Genomic DNA, 24,017 nt, shown 5'->3' with positions numbered 1-24,017 from the left:
AGGTAATGGTACAAACAAATTGCCATCTATTTAAGCTAAGTTGCAATTTCTAATTCCTATGTATTCCTCTATACAAATGCAGCCACTGGGAAGTCACCCAGAAAAAAATATTGTTTGCTACAAAAAGGGAGTTTAAAAGGACTGTAGTTATTATAAACCCTTCCTGCCCATCTCTACCTGCTCTCTGCATAACAGACTGTTTCAGAGTGTGAGCTATTGAATCACTTTGTGACTTTGTTAGATTGATTATTCTGGCTTCCTGACCTCGACTTGTCTTTATTACTTTAACTGTTTATACCGACTTATTGGCTTGTACCAACTACTCTTGACTTCTGGATACCCCTGACCATTGTCTGTCCCTGTTTACATTCAGCCAAGCCATTATAAAGTGGGTACACCAAACAACTCAAAATACTAAATTTAGAATACTTTTTAAAATGCAGTGCTATGATGAGGGCAATTCATATGTTTAAAAAAAGTAAAACTTCTAAATGTGACCTGCATTTGAGATAAAGTGGCTAGACCAAACAACTAAAAATACACCATTCGGAAAAGTCTGGCTTGCCTACTGTGACGGAGCTCCCGTACTGTGACTGAGTACCTCCGCCCAGTCTGCTTCCTTGCCGCTTGCAGGGATCCTGGAACACTTCAGACCCCAGTTGCCGAGGCTTGACTGAGGTCCCTCTGAAACTTTTCCACCCGACTAGGCTGCAGCTTTCCTTTCAGGCACGTATCGTCCCCTCTGCAGCTTGGCTTACAGTGTTTGCAATTGCCTTCACAAAAGAACTTGTGGCTCTCAGGCCTAGCTCTCTTGACTTACCCCAGGGCTAGAGGGACCCTTCAGCCAGCAAACCGGTCCAAGGACTTTGTCACTGGGATCCCTAAAAATCCACACAGGACACAAGTTCCAAAAGGAATAAACATACACAACTTTTTTTACTTGGAACTAGTCCACATATTCTATATACAGATTACTGTGAATACTCAATAAAAATATAAACCGTCAAATCACATTAGACAACATACAGGAACTTATAATAACATAATGACATATGTATAAATGGGTGGGAAAGACCATAATTAACACAAAACATCTCTCCTGTCTGCAGAAATAGCAATATGCAGATTACCTGAATATGCAAATTGGCAACCCTTGATTTTCAGGTAGTACATACAGTAATTGCAGCAATACAGGAGTAACTGTAGCAATACATGAGAGCACACTAACAACGCCACACAGTGGCATTGAAGAGGGACTATTGTAAGGGCAATTGCATTATATAGAGGGGGAATCCACATTAGATGTATAAATAGCTATGTTGTGCAGTAAAGATTTATTCTACCCCCCTACATTCAGACTAGACTAATATCTAGGGAGGAAGCTATAATCCCTGCTGCTGTACAGGAGAGAAGGTATCCAGAGGAGAAGCGCTATAACCACTGCAGCCTTGTCCATGGAATGTGATCCCTAGAGATCCCAGTCCAGCTCTGACAAATGGGCCTGAAATACTCTAGAATCCCCTGGTAGCCGTAAATAAGCCAACCTAACGCAGATACTCAGCTGGGGTACAGAAGCTACATTACATTTCAAATATTTGATGAGAAATGAAAGCCCTATTTGCCCTGAATAAATGATATCTAATAAGTGTGGCTGCACTAAATATGAAAGCAGTACATTATGGTTGTACAAACATACACTGATCATTTACAACATTAAACCCACCTGCCTGGTATCGTGTAGGTCCCCTTGTGCCACCAAAACCGCTCTAATGCACTGAGGCATGGACTCCACAAGACCTCTGAATGTGTCCTGTGGTATCTGGCAGCAGATCATTTAAGTCATGGAAGTTGCCAGATGCATTCATGGATTTGATGGATCAAACGAGATCTTGATAATTTGGAGGCCAAGGAAACTCCCTCAAACCATTCTTGAACAATATTTGCAGTGTGCATTATCCTGCTGAACAAGGCCACTGCCATTAGGGGACACCATTGTCATGGAGGGATGTACGTGGTCTGCAACAATCTCTAGGTAGGTGGAACATGTAAAAGTACAATCCAGAAAATATCAGGAGCCAAGGTTTCCCAGCAGAACATTGCCCAGAGTATAACACTACTTCTGCTGGCCTGCCTTCTTCCCATAATACATTCTCCTGTCATCTCTTCTCAAGGTAAATCACATACACCCTACCAACCACCTGACCTAAAATAAAAAAAAATGGCATCCATCTGCCATTGATTAACCCCTTAAGGACACATGACATGTGACATGTCATGATTCCCTTTTATTCCAGAAGTTTGGTCCTTAAGGGGTTAATCATGGCCATTCTGTTTGGCTGGTGGCTACTGTGATGCCCTGTGTGACACCTTTCTATCATGGTCAGCATTACGTTTTTCAGCAATTTACAGTAACTCTTCTGTGTGATTGAGCCATACAGCTAGCCCTAGCTTCCAATGTGTATCTACTAGCCTTGGGGGCACATAACCTTGACGCTCGTTCACCAGTTGTCCTTTCTTGCACCAGTTTTAGTAGGTATAACCACTGCATACTGGGAACTCCCCGTACAAGGAGTTTAGGAGATGCTGTCACCCAGTATAGCCATCACTATTTGTCCCTTGTCAAAGTCACTCAGATCTTTTCGCTTGCCCATTTTTCCAACTCCCAACACATGAAATTAAAGATTGACTGTTCACTTACTGCATAATATCACACACCTTGACAGGTGCCATTGTAATGATATAATCAATGTTATTCACGTCACCTGTCAGTGTTTTTTTTTTTTTCTTTTTCAGAACTTGGACATTTGCCTCCGTTCTTAAGGGTTTATAGACCTTAAAGGGACACTATAGTCACCTGAACAACTTTAGCTTAATGAAGCAGTTTTGGTGTATAGAACATGCCCCTGCAGCCTCACTGCTCAATCCTCTGCCATTTAGGAGTTAAATCCCTTTGTTTATGAACCCTAGTCACACCTCCCTGCATGTGACTTGCACAGCCTTCCATAAACACTTCCTGTAAAGAGAGCCCTATTTAGGCTTTCTTTATTGCAAGTTCTGTTAAATATAGATTTTCTTATCCCCTGCTATGTTATTAGCTTGCTAGACCCTGCAAGAGCCTCCTGTATGTGATTAAAGTTCAATTTAGAGATTGAGATACAATTATTTAAGGTAAATTACATCTGTTTGAAAGTGAAACCAGTTTTTTTTTTTTCATGCAGGCTCTGTCAATCATAGCCAGGGGAGGTGTGGCTAGGGCTGCATAAACAGAAACAAAGTAATTTAACTCCTAAATGACAGTGAATTGAGCAGTGAAATCGCAGGGGAATGATCTATACACTAAAACTGCTTTATTTAGCTAAAGTAATTTAGGTGACTATAGTGTTCCTTTAAGAATTTGTATTTAGATACTGTTTACCGTATATAGTCATACTTCTTTCTCTGGAAAAGCACATAGCTTCAAACAAGGTATTGGCAGGTAAACAATCCTGCTTTTATATAATAGGGATTGAAAAATATTTCTAGCCAGTTTTCGAGCAAAAATGTGTGGCCTAGCAAAGAAATTTTGAAATGTGGTACCATCCAGTATTTTGAATATCCTTTTTAATTCATCTAGAAGTCAGATTGTTTTAGCATTAGTCTCACTGCTCCATAATTACTCAGCTTTAACTCTAGGAGGTTATAGAGGTTGAATAATGAAGTAAGTGACAAGAATAATCTCCCAGTCACAAAGCTTCTTCTGATTAAAGGGCACGGCATCAGAGCAAGCAGCTTCGAGAAAACAACCACCCTCGTCTTCGCTGCCTAAAGATAGCATTGGATTCCTCCACACACAGCATGGTGCCTAGGAGTGGATATAAGTGCCATTGCACAATTCAAAGTGTGTGGATGCATGCCAAAGGCATGGCACTAAAGCCTAAAGTGGGCAAAATTATGTACTGTACCTATTTCTACATTTGCTAACACAAACTACGGATAAATATTGCCAGTTGAAAGGATGGGGATAACTTAAACACTCCATAACTGTGCTTTATTACTGCAGAGCTGTGTGAAACTCACACAGACCACAAATTAGTGTGTACTTGCTGCAAAGTCTTGTTATGTAGCACAGACTCCGTATAACTCTGGATCTCTGTGTCCTGCTCGAACACATTGCACATATGTGTTGACTGCTGCAGGTCTGATACTCATATGCACATAGCTGTGAAGATCTGATATCCGCATACTCAGAATTTATAATTACTGTGGGGGCTGGGATAGAAAAATTATCCAAAAACATAAGGAAACTAATGGGACACGATAGAAGGTGTGATATTCTTCTCTTCTTTTCATGTAAAATTAAAACCTCCAGCGCGCAATTGAATTTTGACACTGTGAGTATAATTGAACGTGTGCTCTTTAAAGTCAAACTGCAGAGTCATGTTAATTTTGACAGGAGTATTTAAAGGGACACTATAGTCACCTGAACAACTTTAGCTTAATGAAGCAGTTTTGGTGTATAGAACATGCCCCTGCAGCCTCACTGCTCAATCCTCTGCCATTTAGGAGTTAAATTCCTTTGTTTATGAACCCTAGTCACACCTCCCTGCATGTGACTTGCACAGCCTTCCATAAACACTTCCTGTAAAGAGAGCCCTATTTAGGCTTTCTTTATTGCAAGTTCTGTTTAATTAAGATTTTCTTATCCCCTGCTATGCTAATAGCTTGCTAGACCCTGCAAGAGCCTCCTGTATGTGATTAAAGTTCAATTTAGAGATTGAGATACAATTATTTAAGGTAAATTACATCTGTTTGAAAGTGAAACCATTTTTTTTTCATGCAGTCAACCATAGCCAGGGGAGGTGTGGCTAGGGCTGCATAAACAGAAACAAAGTGATTTAACTCCTAAATGACAGTGAATTGAGCAGTGAAATTGCAGGGGAATGATCTATACACTAAAACTGCTTTATTTAGATAAAGTAATTTAGGTGACTATAGTGTTCCTTTAATACGTATACCGGCAGTACACGAGGGTGACCTCCAAAGCAGAAAAGGTTATTAGTCCCCCTCCTTTCTTACCTGGAGCACCCTTACTGAAATCAGGACCCTCAATACTCGTTTATAGCATTGATGGATACCTTATGATTATGTAATGAACACAAAAGAGACAAAGGTCAAATACCCTGCTGATGGACATTTATAAAGATCTGTGCTTTTGACAATACTGATTCCAAAATGCCAGTTTAATTTATACGTTATGACTTCTAGATATAATGTCCAAAACAGTAAATGTTGAGAGTATTACATCCATGTACCAGGTGTGGAGAAAGCTTAACGTCTTCCACTAAATTCATGTGTTTTAACATGCCACCCTTAATCTTTTTATATCTTTCAGCTCAGCGTGTGTCACATTCAATGACATCATCTTAAACTTTGTGTTAGCTTGTCCTGCACTAAAAACCAAAGCTGTATTCCTACCACTATAGCTCTCTGCCCACCCCAGCTCCCTCGTCAACACTGCAAGGGTTAATAAACTCTAACTGTAGTTACCCAAAATCGGCATTGGTTCGGTGCTCCACCTACTCCAATGTCACCCGACAGGGAACACAATAGGCCCTCTCCATAGGAGAGCATTACTACATTGCTTTCCTATGGGGTTTTGCTTGACTCTGCATGCAGAGCGGGAGGACATCTAGCGTTGGGCAACTAAAAGTTGCCTAACTAGAAGGAAGTGCCTCTAGTGTAGGTGTGCCCTAAAGGTAGATTCCCAGGTATTTTCAAACTACAACTTCCATGATGCTTTGTCATTCTAAAGGCATGCAAAGCATCATGGGTGTTGTAGTTCTACAATATCTTGGGATCTACCTTTAGGGCACACCTGCTGTAGAGGCTGTCTAACAGTCTTACTGCAATACTTACCGTTGAAGGGTTAAGGGGTCAGGGACATTGCACAACGACCACTTAAATAAGCTGAAGTGGGCTGGGTGCCTATAGTGTCCTATTTAATAACTTCAATTTTAGAAGCAAGCTGGAACATAATGGAAAGGACTTTAAGTACTTCATCCTTGAAGGTTGTAGATGGTAAAGAAATGGCAATGGCAAACATTACATTGCAGCCTCCACATGTCACATGTGATAAACCCAAAATGCTTTATTTGTGCTCACATGATCTGCAATATGAGATTCCATGCCCACATTATTTAAGTGGATGATCAGCTCACATCCAGGATGGCGGCCATCTTGATACAGAAGCAAGTTTAAATGTATTATTTAAATGATTGGTTTGCTGGAAACTTAACTGACTTTTTTTCAGCATGTATGGTTGCGAGAGAAAAAAAAATAAAACTGAGTTTTCTATGTAGAAGCAAAGGTTATTTTTGTAGTACATTTTTCTTAATAATTTTATTTCAAAAGGCATACATGCATCAGTATGTAAAATACCAGTGCAAGACATATTGGCATAGTATCAGCAACAGTTTCTGTACCCAATTTATTAATATTTGTAGAAATTAGTGTGGGAACTTGGGCATGATAGTATTGACCTGAAAGTCTACAATGAACATGTTCATTCAAAAAGGCAATCTGTTTCTTCCCCCTGCCTTGAGTATACCCAAAAGTACGAATGAAAATAGTCAATTTACAAATAAAAATAAGTCTGTGACTTCAGTTTGTTACTTTGACCAACAATGTTGAAGGTGCTTTTTAACCCTATATGTGTAATAGGAATAAAATGTCTAAAATATAATAACCAGGGAACCAAATAAAACCGCTTGAAAAAGGCTAGAGGTTGTATAAATCTGAATACCTGAAGATTCCAGGTGCGACAGAAGAGGGCTAAAGGCTTCAGTAGACTTCAACAGTCCGCTTGATATTGTCGCAGGTTCAGACAGCCTGGAAAAAGGCAGATTTTGCCATGGAGGTTAATTTATAGGCAAACGAGTTGGGTCCAACCTGTATGCTAGTATCCCACAGAATCTTGATTATTATCTGATGATATTGTCTTCACATGTAGGTGGACATACAGGAGCAAAAGATGGCGTCTCTCAAATAGGAAGGTACTTTATCTCTGATCACCTTCAATACTGTGCCTTCTCACCAAATTTAGTTGGTTTTTGGAAGACCATGACCTGCATTGACCTCAAGGTTTTCAATTTGATGATGAAGTAGAATAGTCGCCAGGTTATGAGGGAGATTACCTATCATCAGATGTTTGTACTATGCCTCGTGTCATGATATTTTTTCCATCCAAGACTTTAATTTTGATCTTCAATATCTGTTGAACGTTTGTAGCTGTGTCACTTGTTCAGCTGTTCCAATCTGGAGTTGAGTCGCTGTGGGATGGAGGGGGGCATCTTTCCTTATTTATTTTACTAAAGCATACATATTTGCTAGCCAAACACCATCTCTTATATGAGGTTGGATACTCTTATGTGGATAATGAGAAATAGGGAAGTCTGTATATTTAGACATGAACTTTCAAAGGATCATCATTGCCATGCACAAATGAGTCTAAAAAAGGACTCATTCAAGAGGTAGCATTACAGTGATTAGAATAAAGTGTTATACAATCACAGCTTGAAAGAGCTTTCCTTAAAGGAACACTACAGACACAAAGCATTTCACTTTGCTTAACCACTTAAGGACCAAAATTCTGGAATCAAAGGGAATCATGGCATGTCACACGTCATGTGTCCTTAAAGGGAAACTCCAGTGCCAGGAAAACAATCCGTTTTCCTGGCACTGGAGGGTCCCTCTCCCTCCCACCCCCCAATCCCCGGTTACTGAAGGGGTAAAAACCCCTTCAGTCACTTACCTGAGGCAGCGGCGATGTCCCTTGCCGCTGTTTCCTCCGCGACGCTCCTCCTGTCCATTGCGACTGATCCCGCCCACAGGCCGAGGAGACCTAACGCGCATGCGCGGAAATGCCGCGCATGCGCGTTACGTCTCCCCATAGGAAAGCATTGAAAAATCATGTCAATGCTTTCCTATGGGGATTTGAGCGACGCTGGAGGTCCTCACACAGCGTGAGGACGTCCAGCGACGCTCTAGCACAGGTTTCCTGTGCTAGAACCCAGGAAGTGACCTCTAGTGGCTGTCTAGTAGACAGCCACTAGAGGTGGAGTTAACCCTGCAAGGTAATTATTGCAGTTTATGAAAAACTGCAATAATTACACTTGCAGGGTTAAGAGTAGTGGGAGTTGGCACCCAGACCACTCCAATGAGCAGAAGTGGTCTGGGTGCCTGGAGTGTCCCTTTAAGAGGTTAAGTGCTTTATGTTACTGGAGGATGTAATGTATTTCATCAGAAACCTGCAACTTCATCAATCAATCAATGCTAAGTGACACCTAGGTAGGTTTTCTTCTGCTTCCGGTATCTCTGCAGAAAGAAATTACACCCAGGTATTCTTTGAGGGTATATCTATTAAATGGTAATATAAAAATTCAATAATGGAAAAATAACAGACTTCTTACACGTACCTCTGGTGAAATGGTTGTAAGAATTTTTGTCAGGTGTAGTGGGACACACATGCAAATTATCGAATGTAGTGCTGGGTCCGTGCTGATGGCTAAGTGGATCTGTGATTATTAGAATTTATATAGCGCCATCAGATTCCGTAACGCTGTACAATTGGTGGACTAACAGACATGTAATTGTAACCAGACAACTGGACGTACAGGAACAGAGAAGTGGAGGGCCCTGCTCAATGAGCTTACATTCTAGAGGGTTGGTGTATATATCATAAAGATTCATCTACTGAGTTGAGCAGTGAATCTGCACGGGCATAATCTAGGCAACAAAACTGCTGTCTAAAAGGGACACTCCACTGCCCAAGTACAAATTAAATGAAAATCACTGTTTAGTAGACATACCCCAATGAAAACATGCATGCCTTTAATTATGCATTTTTTGCATTGGGGGTATATCTAAAAACAGCTTGCAAAACCTGAAGTTCTCTTGTCTGAAGCCTTTGCAAGCCCTCCCTAACCCAGCCCAGACTTTCTGTGGCTGTCCAATCACAGACATCCCAATGGAGCTCAATGAGAAGTCTTTGCAAGGCAGGTACTCTGGGTAATTGCTGCCTCTTGAGTTTAGCTTCACTGAGCTAACCAAATCAGCAAGTGACATTACCTGTTGTCTGTTTGAAAGTGAAAGGGGTGTAACCATTTTAACCAATTTATAAAAGTGTAAATTTCTATTGTAATCTGCTCTTTATGAAAAATGGAGGGTAAAAAAGGGTCTGGAATGTCCCTTTTAAGCTAAAGTTCTTTTGGTGACTATAGTGTCCCTTTAACCCCTTAAGGACCAAACTTCTGGAATAAAAGGGAATCATGACATGTCACACATGTCATGTGTCCTTAAAGGACCACTATAGGCACGCAGACCACTTCAGCTTAATGAAGTGGTCTGGGTGCCTGGTCCAGCTAGGGTTAACCCTTTTTGCTATAAACATAGCAGTTTCAGAGAAACTGCTATATTTATAAATGGGTTAATTCAGCCTCTAGTGGCTGTCTCATTGACAGCCGCTAGAGGCGCTTCTCACAGTGAAAAGACGCCAGCGCCCATAGGAAGCATTGTAAATGCTTTCCTATGAGACTGGCTAAATGCGCGTGCGGCTCTTGCCGCGCATGCGCATTCAGCCGGTGATGGAAGAAGGAGGATAGCTCCCCGCCCGGTGCTGGAGAAAGAGGCAAGTTTAACCCCTTCCTCCCCCCAGAGCCCGGAGGGTGGGGGCACCTTCAGGGCACTGTAGTGCCAGGAAAACGAGTGTTTTCCTGGCACTATAGTGGTCCTTTTAGGGGTTAAGAAACTGCATGGGTAATGTATAATTGTGCATGATTAGTTGGTTAATTAGTTGGCCTTCCCACTCCTTTTGTTAAGTTGTACATTAGAGTTACTCCAAAACAGTATCACTGTAGTGTTTATGATGCCAGGAGTACCTTGGACCAGTTTCTTAGTAATGGGGAAAACCACTTGGCAACGGTGTGCCCTTTCCTGGTTCCCCAGTGAACTCCAATGCTCCCTAGTGGTCTTGTGACATGATCACTGTTTCTGCAGAGCTGTGGCAGTCGCAATTCATTGTCTGAAAGTGCCAGCTGACCTTTCTCAGCAAATTAATGCAATTTGGTGCATTGCAAATTACAAGGCAAAACAAGTGCCATGTTGAGTGCAAAGTGCTAAATGATGAGAAATACTATTGTTTTGTAAGAGGGTTACTATTTATTTATTTTTCTTTAAATCTCTTTACCCTGAATAGCACCTATTCCACCCCCCCACCCCCCAGCATTTAAAAAATAAACTATTTTTTTTAATCACGCAATGTTTGATCTACGTACAAATTTGTTTAAATGTTTTCTTAGCTTTTTATTAAGCAGGCTATGATAGTAGATTGATTGTGCACTGTTTTTCATGCAATAAAGGGTAAAAACGATATTGCTCTGATACATTTCTCTTTGCCATCCTCTGCTGCTTTTATATCTGCAGTGCTCACTGGGACCAATTTTATTGGTAATGTAAAAAACCCCAGGGTACACAAACTGGAAATGCCTCATCTCCAGTAGCAACTATAATTGTTCTTTGAATTAAAGGAACAATCTTCATAAAGGCTTTAAAATACCAAAGTGAAAATTGTCACAAATGTATTTCTAGTTTCTTGTTATTTATGAAATCCATGATTCTGATTTTAAATTTTTAAAAGACAACAAAAACCGTCCTTTTGAAGTTGACTCCCTATCATCTAGTATCATTGTACTCGGGGTGACTTAAATGCTGTGCCACACCCGGGCATCTCCAGATCTCATGGTATGGGTGGACAAGATAAACTACTACACCATTTCATCCGAAAGACTGGGCTACTAGATGCTTGGAGGGCACAACACCCTGACTGCAAAGATTCTACTTTTTATTCCCCACACATTCTCCCCCCCCCTCCCACGACACTTACTTACTCTTTCTCTTGAATCAATGCTTTCATATGTGGAAAAATCTGATGCTGGATGTCCTCATGCACAACATCCAAAGGTCCGGTTCAATTCAGGAAGTGCTCTAGTGGCTGTCTGTTTAACATTGCAGCACTAAGTGCAATTCGCTAAAGTAATCTGGTTGCCGTGAACCCTTTAAGGATGTATTATTTGGGCCCTGCAATGCCTTAAAGCAGTTGTCTCTTTTGTGGTTCTCTGCATATGTTTAACCCCTTAAATCCGGAGGGCGTACTATTACGCCCTGCAGGAGCTGTCTCTAAACGCCGACGGGCGTAATAGAACGCCCTCGCTATAATGGCCGCCCACGTGGCCGGCGCCAATCGCCCGCTGCAGATCGCGGTTGGGGGGGATGCCTGGCCCCCCTGTGGCCGGTGACCGTGATCTGCAGTCTCTGATCGCAGTGACCAGCTGTCACTACGATGCGTATTTACCGTGTGTCAGCCACACGTGGCCGGCGGCTTTCCCCTGTGCAGATCGCGGTCGGGGGACATACCTGGCCCCCAGGCAGTCACCCTGGCGTCAGTGACCGCGATCTGCACTGTCTGATCACTGTGACAGGCTTTCACTGCGATCGCAGTGACAGCCTGTCACTGCAATCAATGTTACATGTGTCAGCCTAATGGCTGATACATGTAACAGGCGCAATGATCCCCCTGCAGATCGGTAGGGGGAGTGCTTGTACCACCCAGGCACTCCCCCCCCCTGTGGTCAATTACCGCGATCTGCAGACACTGTGATCACTGATCCTGTGTGTCAGCCAGTGATGTGAAATCACTGGCTGACACCGTCTCTGCCCCTCTCCTGTAGTAAAAATATTAGTTAAATAAATAAATTACAGTTACAAATAAAATATACTTAGATCATATATATTATAATAAGAATTACCCCCATGATGGCAAACCATTTGCAAAAGTAGAAAACCCAAGGTATTGCAGTCTTTTTAGTGGCCACTTAGTCACAAACACTGGCCAAAATTGGCGTTCAAATTAGTTTTTTGCATTTTTCACACACACACCTATTAACGTTAAATTTGGCTAGTGTTTGTGACCAAGTCGCTACTAAAAAAGACTGGACATACCCCATTTGCAATACCTTGGATTGTCTACTATTGCAAATGGTATGCCATCATGGGGGTAATTCTCATTCCTGGGCTACCATACAGTTTTAAAGGCAACGTAACCAATCGGGCGAATTTCAATGTGAAAAAACTGAAAAGTGTAACATGCTATATTTGACCCTGTAACTTTCCAAAACACCATAAAACCTATACATAGGGGGTACTGTTTTACACGTGAGACATCGCTGAATACAAATATATCTATTTTATTGCAGTATAAGCAAACAGTATTATGACATTAACAGTTAGAATGTCACGTAGAACTAAACATTTTCTAAAAATTCTTATTTTCTCCCATTTTTTAAAAATATTTTATTCATATTAAATTATGTTTTATACATAAATAGTTGATGTTTTATACATAAATAGTTGATGTTATACATAAATGTTGATGAATAAAATGAGATATAATAAGTGTAGGTGCACATAAAATAAGAGGCGAATTACGCCTGAACAGACATATAGCGCAAATTCAAGTTGTTGTTTACGTTTTGTTTTGATCACAACGTGTACATTTGGCTCAGTCCTTAAGGGGTTAAGTTGGCAGTGGAAGCTCAGCCTTTTGTTGAACCTTGCCTTGTGATATCTTTTGATTGCTTTTTAATATCTGTAAAATTCCAACGAGGTAAAGGTGAACAATTCATTAAAAAAAATGTTTGGCTATTTTGACCATAAATTTAAAAATCACTTTGATTTAACCTTAGAATCTCACTTTACTGAATAACCCTGTTTATCTTTATGAAAAGCTCAAAAAGTGAGCAGAAGTGCTTTGGATTTTTGTAAATAGTTTGACAAAGCCCAGAGTGACTTAACATATAGCACAATAACCACTTTTAAGCTACAATGGAGTTAGTGTTTTGCATGTCCCTTTAAGTTGAGGTTATAAAAAGCTAAAATAAAGTGTTTCATATTGCTGATAAGGTATGCAGTGATTTGCATTGTACTAGTAGGGGATGGTCTCTTTTCATCAATTATAACCCCTAGAAACCCTAGAACCTTCGGCACTCCAGATGTTGTGGACTACATCCCCCATAATGCTAGCAAAGCATTATGCCTGCACTAGAGAAATAAAATACCATGTAGAGAGAAGCTGCAGTTATTTATAACCATTCACTCAAGCAGAACCTACTCCTAAGGGCATGTTTGACCAGGGCTGTTTGGTCGGTGTATGTTAATGGCATTGTGGAAAATGTCTGATTTAAGATGATTGCTAATGTTCTGTTTGTCTTGTACTGCCCATTTTTTTGCAGTAGAAAGCCATGGAGGATCATACGGTAACCCAAACAGATACTTTGACCACAATTGAAGCACATACTGTGGCTCACACTGTAGCACACTCTGTGGCTCAGCAGGTCCAGCAGGTTCATGTTGCAACATACACTGACCACAGCATGCTGAGCGCTGATGAAGATTCTCCATCCTCTCCTGAGGACACATCTTATGATGACTCCGACATCCTAAACTCCACGGCAGCTGATGAGATCACTGCTCATTTGGCAGCTGCAGGTAAGCACACATATGGGCTCACAATGCATTATCTAGTCTTCTTTTATATCTGTTCCAGATGTTTCCTTTAAATATAAGTTGACTTGATCGTGTCATGCCTTTTAATTTTTTTAATTTTGTAAAAATGTTTTTATATAAATCTCACACCGCTATACAGCATTCCCACATGTAAATAGAGTTGTAGTAAATTGAGAACTAAATTGCACAACTTAGGCCCACAAATGTGTATTTTGAAAGTTCTTCCTAAAAATTCTACTATAGTCATTTTTAATTCACAACTCTTTGATAAACTCAGTGATTTGTGAATAAACGTATACGTGCATGAATATGGCTCCATCCACCGTTTTAGTTTAAATTCTCTAATGGTAATAGTCTTGTAGTTTTATATAAATAGTATTAAACTTTATGGTTCTCTCAAATAGTGCCTCCCTTTCACAGTAGTTATTTTCATTATCTTAATGTTTCAAATACTATGTTTCCCATAAATCACTACTACACCCCTCTTCCATTTGAATGAGAAAATACTCTGAAGATGGCTTTGGGAAACCAAAGATGTTTGCTTCTTTCTAGACCTCAAAAGTGGGAGAATAGTAATTGGAGTGTAGGTGTAAGATTTTATTTAGTTATTGATTTTCCACATATATGTTGGAATCAATGAAGAATTATGCAAAATATTAGCGCTTTGTGTAAAATATGTAATTGCATCAAGCATATATTAACACACAAAATACCAAGCAAGCTCCTTTGCTTTCTTGTATATAAATCTAGCTTTATTTCAAATTGTCTTTTCATGAATTAGATTTGCACGTTTGAGGCGAGTTGAGGTAAACCAAAGGTAAAACGGTTGGTGAATCTGACTGTAAGCAAAAGCCTTCTATATTAACATACCGAAAGGCACATGTTAGACATTCAGTGTGACTTGAAACTCTTAAAATTACCATTTACTAATTGGAGACTGCAAAGGAACATATTTCTCTTCGGCCCTTCTAAAATGTTATCATTATTTATTTTTTTCTCCCACCACTTTCACTAAAGAGGAGGATTCCTTTCTATTCTAATGGTCAGTGGTGGGAGTTACCAAATAAGTTGAAATGTAATCTACCGCTTCCACCACCTGTCTGTCCCTTGTCCATGGTGAGATCTAACCTATCTTTTACTGCCTAACACAAGACTCCACACTCTTGGGGTCTCAGTATGGGTAAAAGCTGATTTCAGACATTAAGGATCAATTATCTATCTATTCCTTAAGGGACAAAAGCCTGCAATTTGTGTAATTACCATGCATGGATTGCTTTAATTAATCATTAAGCATTGCTTTAATTAATCATTAATTCAATAAGGTGATTTAATTAATCACCTTATTGATCTTGAAACATGTTCCTACCCAACATCTCATATTCCAATTAATTTAAAGGATCACTATAGTCAACATATAAAAGCAAGAAAGACAGGTCCCCTAGCCTTCTTTCTTGCTTTTATATTAACTTCCCCTTAATAAAAAATATTTTCGAGTCCTTATTATAGATAAAACTTACCTCCGTTCCAGCGCCAAAATCCTTGGCAGGCTGCACCCCCTTTTTCATCAAAATGACAAAATAGCAGGGCTCAATCAGACGCTTCTCTTAGAGAAGCGTCATCATGATCTGGTGCGCATGCGTGGCTTCGCGCTGCACCAATCGCATTTTTGAGAGCGGCATTGAATGCCGCCCTATGGATGAACACTGAGCGCTCTACCGCGCATGTGAGCGGTATGCATGTTTTTGAGCTGAGCTGACTGCCAGCTCAGCTCACTGTCCATGCCCGCCCCCTCCTGCCCCAACCCTCCAGCCCAAATTATACAGTATGCAAACACTATATATAGAGGTATCTCTATATATAGTGTTTGTACACAAACGCACACATTTAAAATATATATTGTTACACATACACACACTCTATTTATATCTTATCTATCCATCTCTATCTATTTCTTTCTATCTCTATCGATTTCTCACACTCACCCACACACACTCTCTCACCCGCTCGCACCCACACCCACAAAATAAGCTTACTCACGGTTTGGATCCTCGTGCTCGGTCTCCGGTCTTCTGCCTGTCAGCCAGAGCTGCTGTGTGTGCAGGAGATACTTATCTCCCACACTGTAGGCACTGATTGCTGACAGGCTCCGGGGTTAACTACAGGACACTGGAGGCTGCCTCCTGTCTCCTGATTCACGTTTGATGTATTCACCCAAGCGTGAAGACGTCAGACGTGATGAATGTGAATTAGGCAGCCCTAAACTCGGAAGTCCCTCTGGTGGCCGTCTGAGTGACTGCCACTGGAGGTGTTCCTAGATTCCAAGGTAAACACTGTACTTTCTCAGAAAATACAGTGTTTACATGAGAGAGGCTGCAGGAAACTATTGTTCTCACCTGAACAACCTCATTAAGCTGAAGTTGTTCAGGTGACTATAGTGTCCCTTTAAAGGAGAATTCACATTTTATTTATTTTTGTAATGGTGAGTGGATGAACAGTTTGGAAAAATAACAGAAAGCCATGGCTCTGATTATGGTCTAAATGTGGGTGTCATTGATAGGCTGAGAATGACATCAGACACTGACAGCCAATCAGTGCTCTCCAAACTTGGGTGAAATAAATAATGCTGGAAGTGCAAGTTCAGCAATAGCAGTACAAACTCAAGGGGTTGTGCCACAGCACATGGGGGTATGCTTAGTGTGTGCAAAATCATTGACAGGGACGGCATATGTAGCCTGTTTGCATGTTAACCATTACAACTGGCTGTAATAGTTATGGTTAGATACGTCTGATCCCGGGTTTCGGCACAAATTGATATAGATCCAATATGATCATTGTTATTTCAAGAGACAGCTCAGGTGGAGGCTATCTGCTCCCGAAACCGGACATATATGGTCTTAAGTGTCGTTTTTAAGCATTAAGCATTTCCTGAGTCCAAGTTAGCCAATTTTAATATAGGAAATCTAATATGACTCCTATAAGCTTGACCCTTGGAATCAAAGTAAATTCTTTCACAATTAGTGCCCCTTTAACCATACTGTACATATTGCACCAATCATTTATAGGTGCATGAAATGCCCAATGCAAACTAATGACTAATATATATACATACTTTTTTTTGCAAAGCGTCTATTCTCATAACATAATTTATTTGTAGTCTTAATACAATGTCTCCAATATCCAGCAGAGGGCGCAGTAACACTGCACCCAATGTTGGCGTATAGTAAATAATTGATCGATCATATTTTTTTCTTTAATGCTTTTTTTTTTTTTTTTGTCCTATGTTTTATTGGGAGTTTGTGAAATTTAATTTTACTGTTGTGGCACACAGTACAGTATAATGAACACATTGTCTGTTTACCTAAACACATTTCCAATCTTGAAGTTTGCTTCCAAAAAAATATTAGTTTGGATTTCTAAATTAATGTAATATATATTTTGTCCACTCCTTAATGTTGTTTCCTTTATTTGTTAGTTTATCTATTGTTTGTTATATCACGTATATATGACTTGTAGTAAGTCCAGTTTTAATTCTCCAATTTTGAGCCCTGCACCTGTTAATCAGAGTTGTGAAAGACCGTACACGTTAATCTCTAAAACAAACAACTGAGACCCTATAGATGTGTTACCTACCACACCGTGTTCTTTTCTGTTCAGGTCCTGTTGGAATGGCTGCTGCAGCTGCTGTGGCTACAGGGAAGAAACGAAAGAGGCCACATATATTTGAATCAAATCCTTCTATACGCAAACGTCAGCAAACACGCCTACTGAGGTGAGCATTGTCAAACAATTAAAAAGGGTGTTATAGAACAGGTCATTGTGTCTCCACTGCCCATCTACCATGTACAGCAGTTATGACGTGTGCACAGCACTAAACTGTTATGACAGCAAATCACCTTGTGAAGAGTGAGACCGGGCCATCTATATTGAGATATACATGCGTGCGTCTGTTAGCGAAGCAGTATAAATAAATACATGATCTGGTTAATTTCAGAACCTGAGTCTTTTTCATGCATGTCACATTTGAGCTGTTTGGCACTGGTTGTGTTTTGTTAAATAATGAATTGCTTTATCAGCACAGTGTATGCAGGTATAGATTGCTGAATCTGAAGGAGAGCAGAAGAGCTTGTTGCTAATTATCCAGTTATTGTTTGAAACTGGCAATTAGTGGAGATTTTATTTGTGTTCTTGCAACAATGCTGCTTCTTTCAGATAGATATACTTGTCACAGGTGCCTCATTCCAGGGACATACTTAACCTTTCCCTGCAGAGAGTCCCAGGAGGAAGGATTTCCCAAGTAAGTGGATTAATCTCATAAGAGCAGGCATTAGGTTGCTAGGATAGGACATGCCAAAAATGGGGTACATTAGTGTTGTGGCAGTCTTAAACAATGTATGATTATATACTGGAACTAAATCCTGAATATTTTTGCCTAGGTTTTGTGTGTGTGTGTTAAAATTCAACATTTCAGTTCTCTCAGGGACTTTCTTCATGAAAAAATACAATAATAGACACATACAACAAGGTGTGTGTGTGTGTGTGTGTGTGTGTATATATTTTTTATATATATATATAGATGTGTGTGTATATAAATAGGAAGTAGACCAAGTGGTCACCAGCATCTCCCTGATTGTTGCTCTGTCCCCAAAAGTGCCAAATAACACTAAATAAAGTGCCTAGTGATATCTTAGAACCAAATAATTTGGGTAAGTGCTGTGTAAAGTGTGATATGCTGAGGTTACATAGCTGAAAAGAGACTTGCGTCCATCAAGTTCAGCCTTCCTCACTTCCTTTGCTGTTGATCCAAAAGAAGGCAAAAAAAAAAACAGTTTGGAGCACTTGCAACAAACTAGGAAAAAATGTCATTCTTGACCCCAGAATGGCAGTCAGATTAATCCTTGGATCAAGCAGCTATTACCCTACATTGAAAAATTATATCCTTGAATATTCAGTTTTTGCAAGTATGCATCTAGTTGCTGTTTGAACATCTGTATGGACTCTGATAAAACAATTTCTTCAGGCAGAGAATTCCACATCCTTATTGTTCTTACTGTAAAAAAAACTTTTCTTTGCCTTAGACGAAATCTTCTTTCTTCCAGTCTAAGAATGTATGTGTAAATATGTGTGTGTATACATCTTTTAATAATGGTTGAGACAACCGTTCCTAACTAGTAATCATAATAAAGAGCAGGGCTTACAATTTCCACTCTCCACTTGTGAGCGAACATTCCACTTTGGTGAGTACAAATTCACCCTGGATAATGTGCCACGCACTCTCCAGGCTAGCAGTTGCAAGTAACTATTTTTCATATAGCACCAACATACTTTGCAGTGCTGTGCACTAGGTAAACAAGCCAAAGATTTACAAAACACATGCCATGGGAACAGTTCATGAAGAGGGCAACGCTCAAACAAGCTTCCAATCTAAAGGTCTACCTAGCTAGTAGAATTTGACTTTTTCAGTCTGATACAGTGCTAATTAGACTTTCTATTTTATTGTTTGATGTATCATAATTTCTTTAAATAAGAGATTGTCATTATACATGATTCTGTTATGGAGAAGTTTTTGCTTTGTGGATCACTATTTTCAGCAAACATGTTTGTCTCTGGAGAGACATAGTTGTATGAAATATTTCTGCATTGTACATATGTGTGGTTTGTGGCATGTTTTTATTGCCAGCCCTGTCTTTGACTGAAGTAAATATTGTTTTTTCATTAACAGTGATGTTAATATTTCTTCTAAGATATTTATCTCATTTTCTAAAACTGTCATTGATCCTACAATTATAGGAAAATTATAAAAAAAAAAAATCTATTGTTGAAATTAAAGATTATATATAATTCTTTTTAGTGCCACTCCGGTCTTACTCTTCCGCCTGTTGGAAGCAATAGAGTGCAATTTTGTTATGCTGCTGCTTGCACATCACATCCGGATTTGTGAACACTTCCTGACTCTTGATTACATATGTTGTTAGTGTTTGGTTATACTGTGCTTCTGACCAAAGAGCTTTATGAAATGACTGTGCCAATAGAACATGTGTAAGCCAGGGGGTATTTTGAAATGGGATATTTACTTTTTTCAATATAAACTAATACAAACACTGTAACATATATATAATCTTTTCATTTTATCTCCTTTGAGTGTTTCTTTTAAATATTTGTGAAATTACAGCATATAAAGAGACTCAATAATTTGCAGGTACAAACATCCGTTTTTACCAGATGTGATTACATAATAAAGTGAACGTGTCAATTAAGGGGTTCATTGTTCATAAAGACCCTTCAAGTTGATGTGTCTGCTTGGAAGTGCTCAGTGGGGAGAGGGGAAAAGTTTCAACCAATGGCTGATGGGAAGTGGCAACACAGGGAAACAGAAACATCTTGAAGCTTGGTGCTTTAACACATTTTGCAAAAAAAAAAAAATGTTCTTTAGGAGTTAATCTAGCAAGTTTAAACTACTTTTAGCTACACCTATAGCTGTGTGTGTGTGTATCATAATTGGTTATTTGAAAATAGGTCAGGTAAAGCAATAGATTTTCTCTGTCTCTGGGGATTTCTGATGCAACTACACACTGTTTCTTACGAGGCATTCATTTACAGGCCCTAAACATTATCTGCATTGTAGCTGCCATTGAAAACTTATAGAGGTTGGTAAAGTACCTGACTAACTCAATAGTGAAGAGTCTGTCCTTACCTTATAAAACATAAAAAATGTACCTACAGTATCCATTTCTAATAGAAACAATCTAAGGATACTATAAATATTCCTCTGTGCAATATAGCAATGGGAATTCCTATATTAAAGTCCCTTCACGTTTTCCTGCTGCTACACCTTTACATAAGAATGCACACATGCAAGTATTAGTCTGTAATACGTCTCTCATACCAAACGTATGAATTCCTTAATTCCCAATGAATTAAATGTCATCTTCTTTTAGTATTATATGACTTACTATGGGTCATTGAAACGAACTTTAATATGAAACATTTTTTTTTTATTATGTTATAGGAAACTACGTGCAACTCTGGATGAATACACCACTCGAGTGGGGCAACAAGCCATTGTCCTGTGCATCTCTCCATCTAAGCCCAACCCAGTTTTTAAGGTTTTTGGAGCTGCACCACTGGAAAATGTAGTAAGTGGTTAATCGTGGTCTCTTTTGAGAATGCATTCAGGGGTTGAATGTTTTTTTTTGTTTTTGTTTTTTTAAACTTTCTGTGTGTCTGAATTACATAACTTGTGCCATTTTATTTTCAAACACTGTTGTTTGAGAGATTTTATTTTAAGAGTTAGAGAACTCTTATAAATTCTACTCAACTGGTCCTAACTACATTTCTCCTATTTATTTTTATTGTTCTTTCCAAGACTGGAAGATCCAATATTTCCCTTGCAAATGTAAGAAATAATTTAAACAAGCGTAATGTGACATAATTAAGAGCCATACATCCTTTGGTATACAAAATGTATTAATTTCTATAGCTTTTTTTGATACGTAAATATATTGGCATAGATTTATCTTGGGTATAAGGAATTGCTATGTGAAAGGAAATTTCTGAGGCAGGAAGCACACCATGAGGGACCATAGGAAACCCCTAACCCTCTCCCCCTTCTTAGCTTTCTGATGGGGGGTAGTAGTAAATCCACGATCACATCCAGCACACACCATCTCTATAGGAGACATTCAGTGTCTCCATGCAGAGAGTGGACTTAGAAAGCACCTCTCTCAGACAGCCACTAAAGGTGTTACTCGACACCAATTTAAACACTGCCTTTTCTCTGAAAAAGCAATGTTTACATTGAAAAGCTTGTAGGGACATGCTATGGGCACCAGAACCACTACATTAAGTGGCTTTTGGTGACTATAACCCCATCCCGCTGATGACATTTTTGGCACCAGTTTCAAAAAAGAATACACTCAGTCCCCCTACAAAGTCATACCTCACTACACTATCACACTCAGTCTCCTACACTGTCACACTCGCTAGCCTTTCCACATTCACTTCCCTGCTTGCCCTGTCAGTCATTTCCTGAAGACAGTCATTCTCATACACAAACAGCACCTCCCACACATGAAACACAGCCTTACCAGGGACCACAAGCATCTCCCCCAAACAAATACGCTCCCAGATTTAAACATGATCAGAGACAAACATTCTTCCACATGGATACTCACTGTAAGACACACTCTTTGAGGTACACACACATACAAATACTAGACATACTCTGTCAGAAATGTATATAGGCGTACATCAGTGTATCAGTCTTTCTCCCTGGCTGTAATATGAGGATAATATGGTATAGACAATGCCATGGTAGAGTGGCAATACAGCAAAGGACAGTTTTTGTGAAAAGCCTTTTTTTGGTTGGAGTAACCCTTTAAACGTTTCTTTCCAGTTAATGCATACAATGCCAAATGTAGTTGTGCTCAGAGCACTCCCACAGTGACTGTGAGCAGTCACTTCCAGCTCTCAGCAATTAAAGGGTTACTCCGGCCTACTTGACCATTTTGACTTTTAGAAGTGGTCATGGAGCAAGTAATCTATATGTGCAGCGTTTTTGTGTGAAACACTGCCTATACAGAGCTTTCTGCACTTTTTTTTGCCAGGCATTTTTTATATTCTCTCTCTATTGACCACTCCCACTCCCCCCTCTATATTTGACTATTAATAGTCTCAATTTTTTTTTTAGACGATCTTTGAAACATATTTAATGCAAGATGCATAAACAAACTAAGGAAGGGGTACAACAAAGAGGACCTGTGTCCCAAATGCAGCAGTGTGCACTAAGTGAACTTGGACTAATGGTCTTTCATTGAGAAATCTTTCTGTATAAGTAGTGCAAGTGATATCTGTAAAACTGTGTTGTTTTAACTAGTGTTCCTATTGTTCCTCAGCACTATGATATTGAATGGTATTACTTAAAGTTTCATCATCATTTCCTGCATGTCTATTCAGTAGAGATTTGATAATATTTTTATTTTTAGTTGACAGCTGTAGTGTTTGCCAGCAGAACCAGAGTGCCCCAGGGTAGTCATGTTACTAAGCAGAAGGAGGCTGGAGCGTTCACTTCTCTCTGTTCACTGCTTACTTTCTCCCTCAGGTCCGCAAATACAAGAGCATGATTTTGGAAGACCTGGAAACTGCATTAGCAGAACATGCCCCTGTCCAGCAGGACATCAACTCAGACCTGCCCCCTTTGACTATAGATGGAATTCCAGTATCTGTAGACAAGATGACACAGGTAATAGCAGAATGCACTGCACTGCTTACAGACTGTCTTTGGCATCAGTATACTGTCATTGCTAAATAATAATCACAATCCCTGTAAGTAATAGCACACACACACGTCTTAAGCATTCTAAAATAAATTGGTCACTTAAAGGGACACTATAGGAACCCAGACCACTTCAGCTCATTGAAGTGGTATGGGTGCAGTGTCCCTATTGCACGTGTTGCTGCAATGTAAAACATTGCAGTTTTCGAAAAGCTGCAATATTTAAATTGCAGCACTAAGACAGCCTCTAGAAGCGCTTCCTGAATGTTACCAGACTTTTGATCCGTTAACTGACACTGGACGTCCTTGCGCTCTGCATAAGGATATCCAGCGTCTGCTGATTCCCAATGAGAGTACGTTGATTCAATGCTTTCATATGGGGACAGCCTAATGTGCACATGTGAATTAGCGCTACCTTGTAGGTAAATAAATAAAGGATTTTTACCCTTTATTTACTGTGGAGGGGGGAGGCAGGGGGAGCTATAGTGCCAGGAATCCAGCTTTGTATTCCTCTTACTAAAGTATCCCCTTAATTGTTCTCTAATTGAAATGAATTTTTTTATTTAGTGTGAAATAATTTTTTTTTAGAAAGTAACCATGAGAGTAAATAGCATTTAATTTTGAAAAAGAAAAATCATTATTTAGTAGACATAAACCCACTGGGGGAAAACAACAAACCTAAAAACCGTTTGCAAAAGCTGCAGATCTCAGCAAGACTGAATCTGTGCTGCACACCCACCTTTTTTTTTTTTTCCTCCCATCTTTTTGATTACTCAAAACAGAGGCTTCTCTATGAGCTGTAATGAAGCTCATTGAGAATGGGAGAAGGCAGACAGACGCCTGTCACTTCTGTTAGCTCTGTGCAACAGGAGGAAGAAAACCTCCTTGGCTGTATGAGGAATAGCCAGGGAGTTTTTTGGGGGTTTTTTTGCCCCCAGTTATAAAAGTGCAGATTTCTATTGAAATCGGCACTGTAATTGTCACAAATGTGACAGACTCAAGAACACACAGTTATATAGGCTGAAAAGAGACATGCATCCATCAAGTTCAGCCTTTTTCACATGTTTTTGCTGTTGATATGAAAGCACTTCAGCAACTTGAAAGGATCACTATAGCGTTAGGAATACAAATGTGTGTTCCTAATGCTATA

General features: G+C 39.6%; 1 protein-coding gene across 1 annotated transcript in view; it reads left to right on the top strand.

Moving 5' to 3' along the window:
• NRF1 (nuclear respiratory factor 1) overlaps window positions 1–24,017 on the top strand; it is a 72,490-nt gene that overhangs the window by 6,148 nt on the left and 42,325 nt on the right. Inside the window, exons 2-5 of the mRNA XM_063448310.1 lie at window positions 13,323–13,578; window positions 17,251–17,365; window positions 20,603–20,729; window positions 22,694–22,834. Coding sequence (XP_063304380.1) covers window positions 13,332–13,578; window positions 17,251–17,365; window positions 20,603–20,729; window positions 22,694–22,834 — 630 coding nt within the window. The 5' untranslated portion in view covers window positions 13,323–13,331. The remainder of the gene's footprint in view (window positions 1–13,322; window positions 13,579–17,250; window positions 17,366–20,602; window positions 20,730–22,693; window positions 22,835–24,017) is intronic.

This window comes from Pelobates fuscus, chromosome 3 (genome assembly GCF_036172605.1).
Source record: "Pelobates fuscus isolate aPelFus1 chromosome 3, aPelFus1.pri, whole genome shotgun sequence".
Taxonomy (NCBI): Eukaryota; Metazoa; Chordata; class Amphibia; order Anura; family Pelobatidae; genus Pelobates; species Pelobates fuscus.
This window is presented reverse-complemented; position numbering and strand designations above follow the sequence as displayed.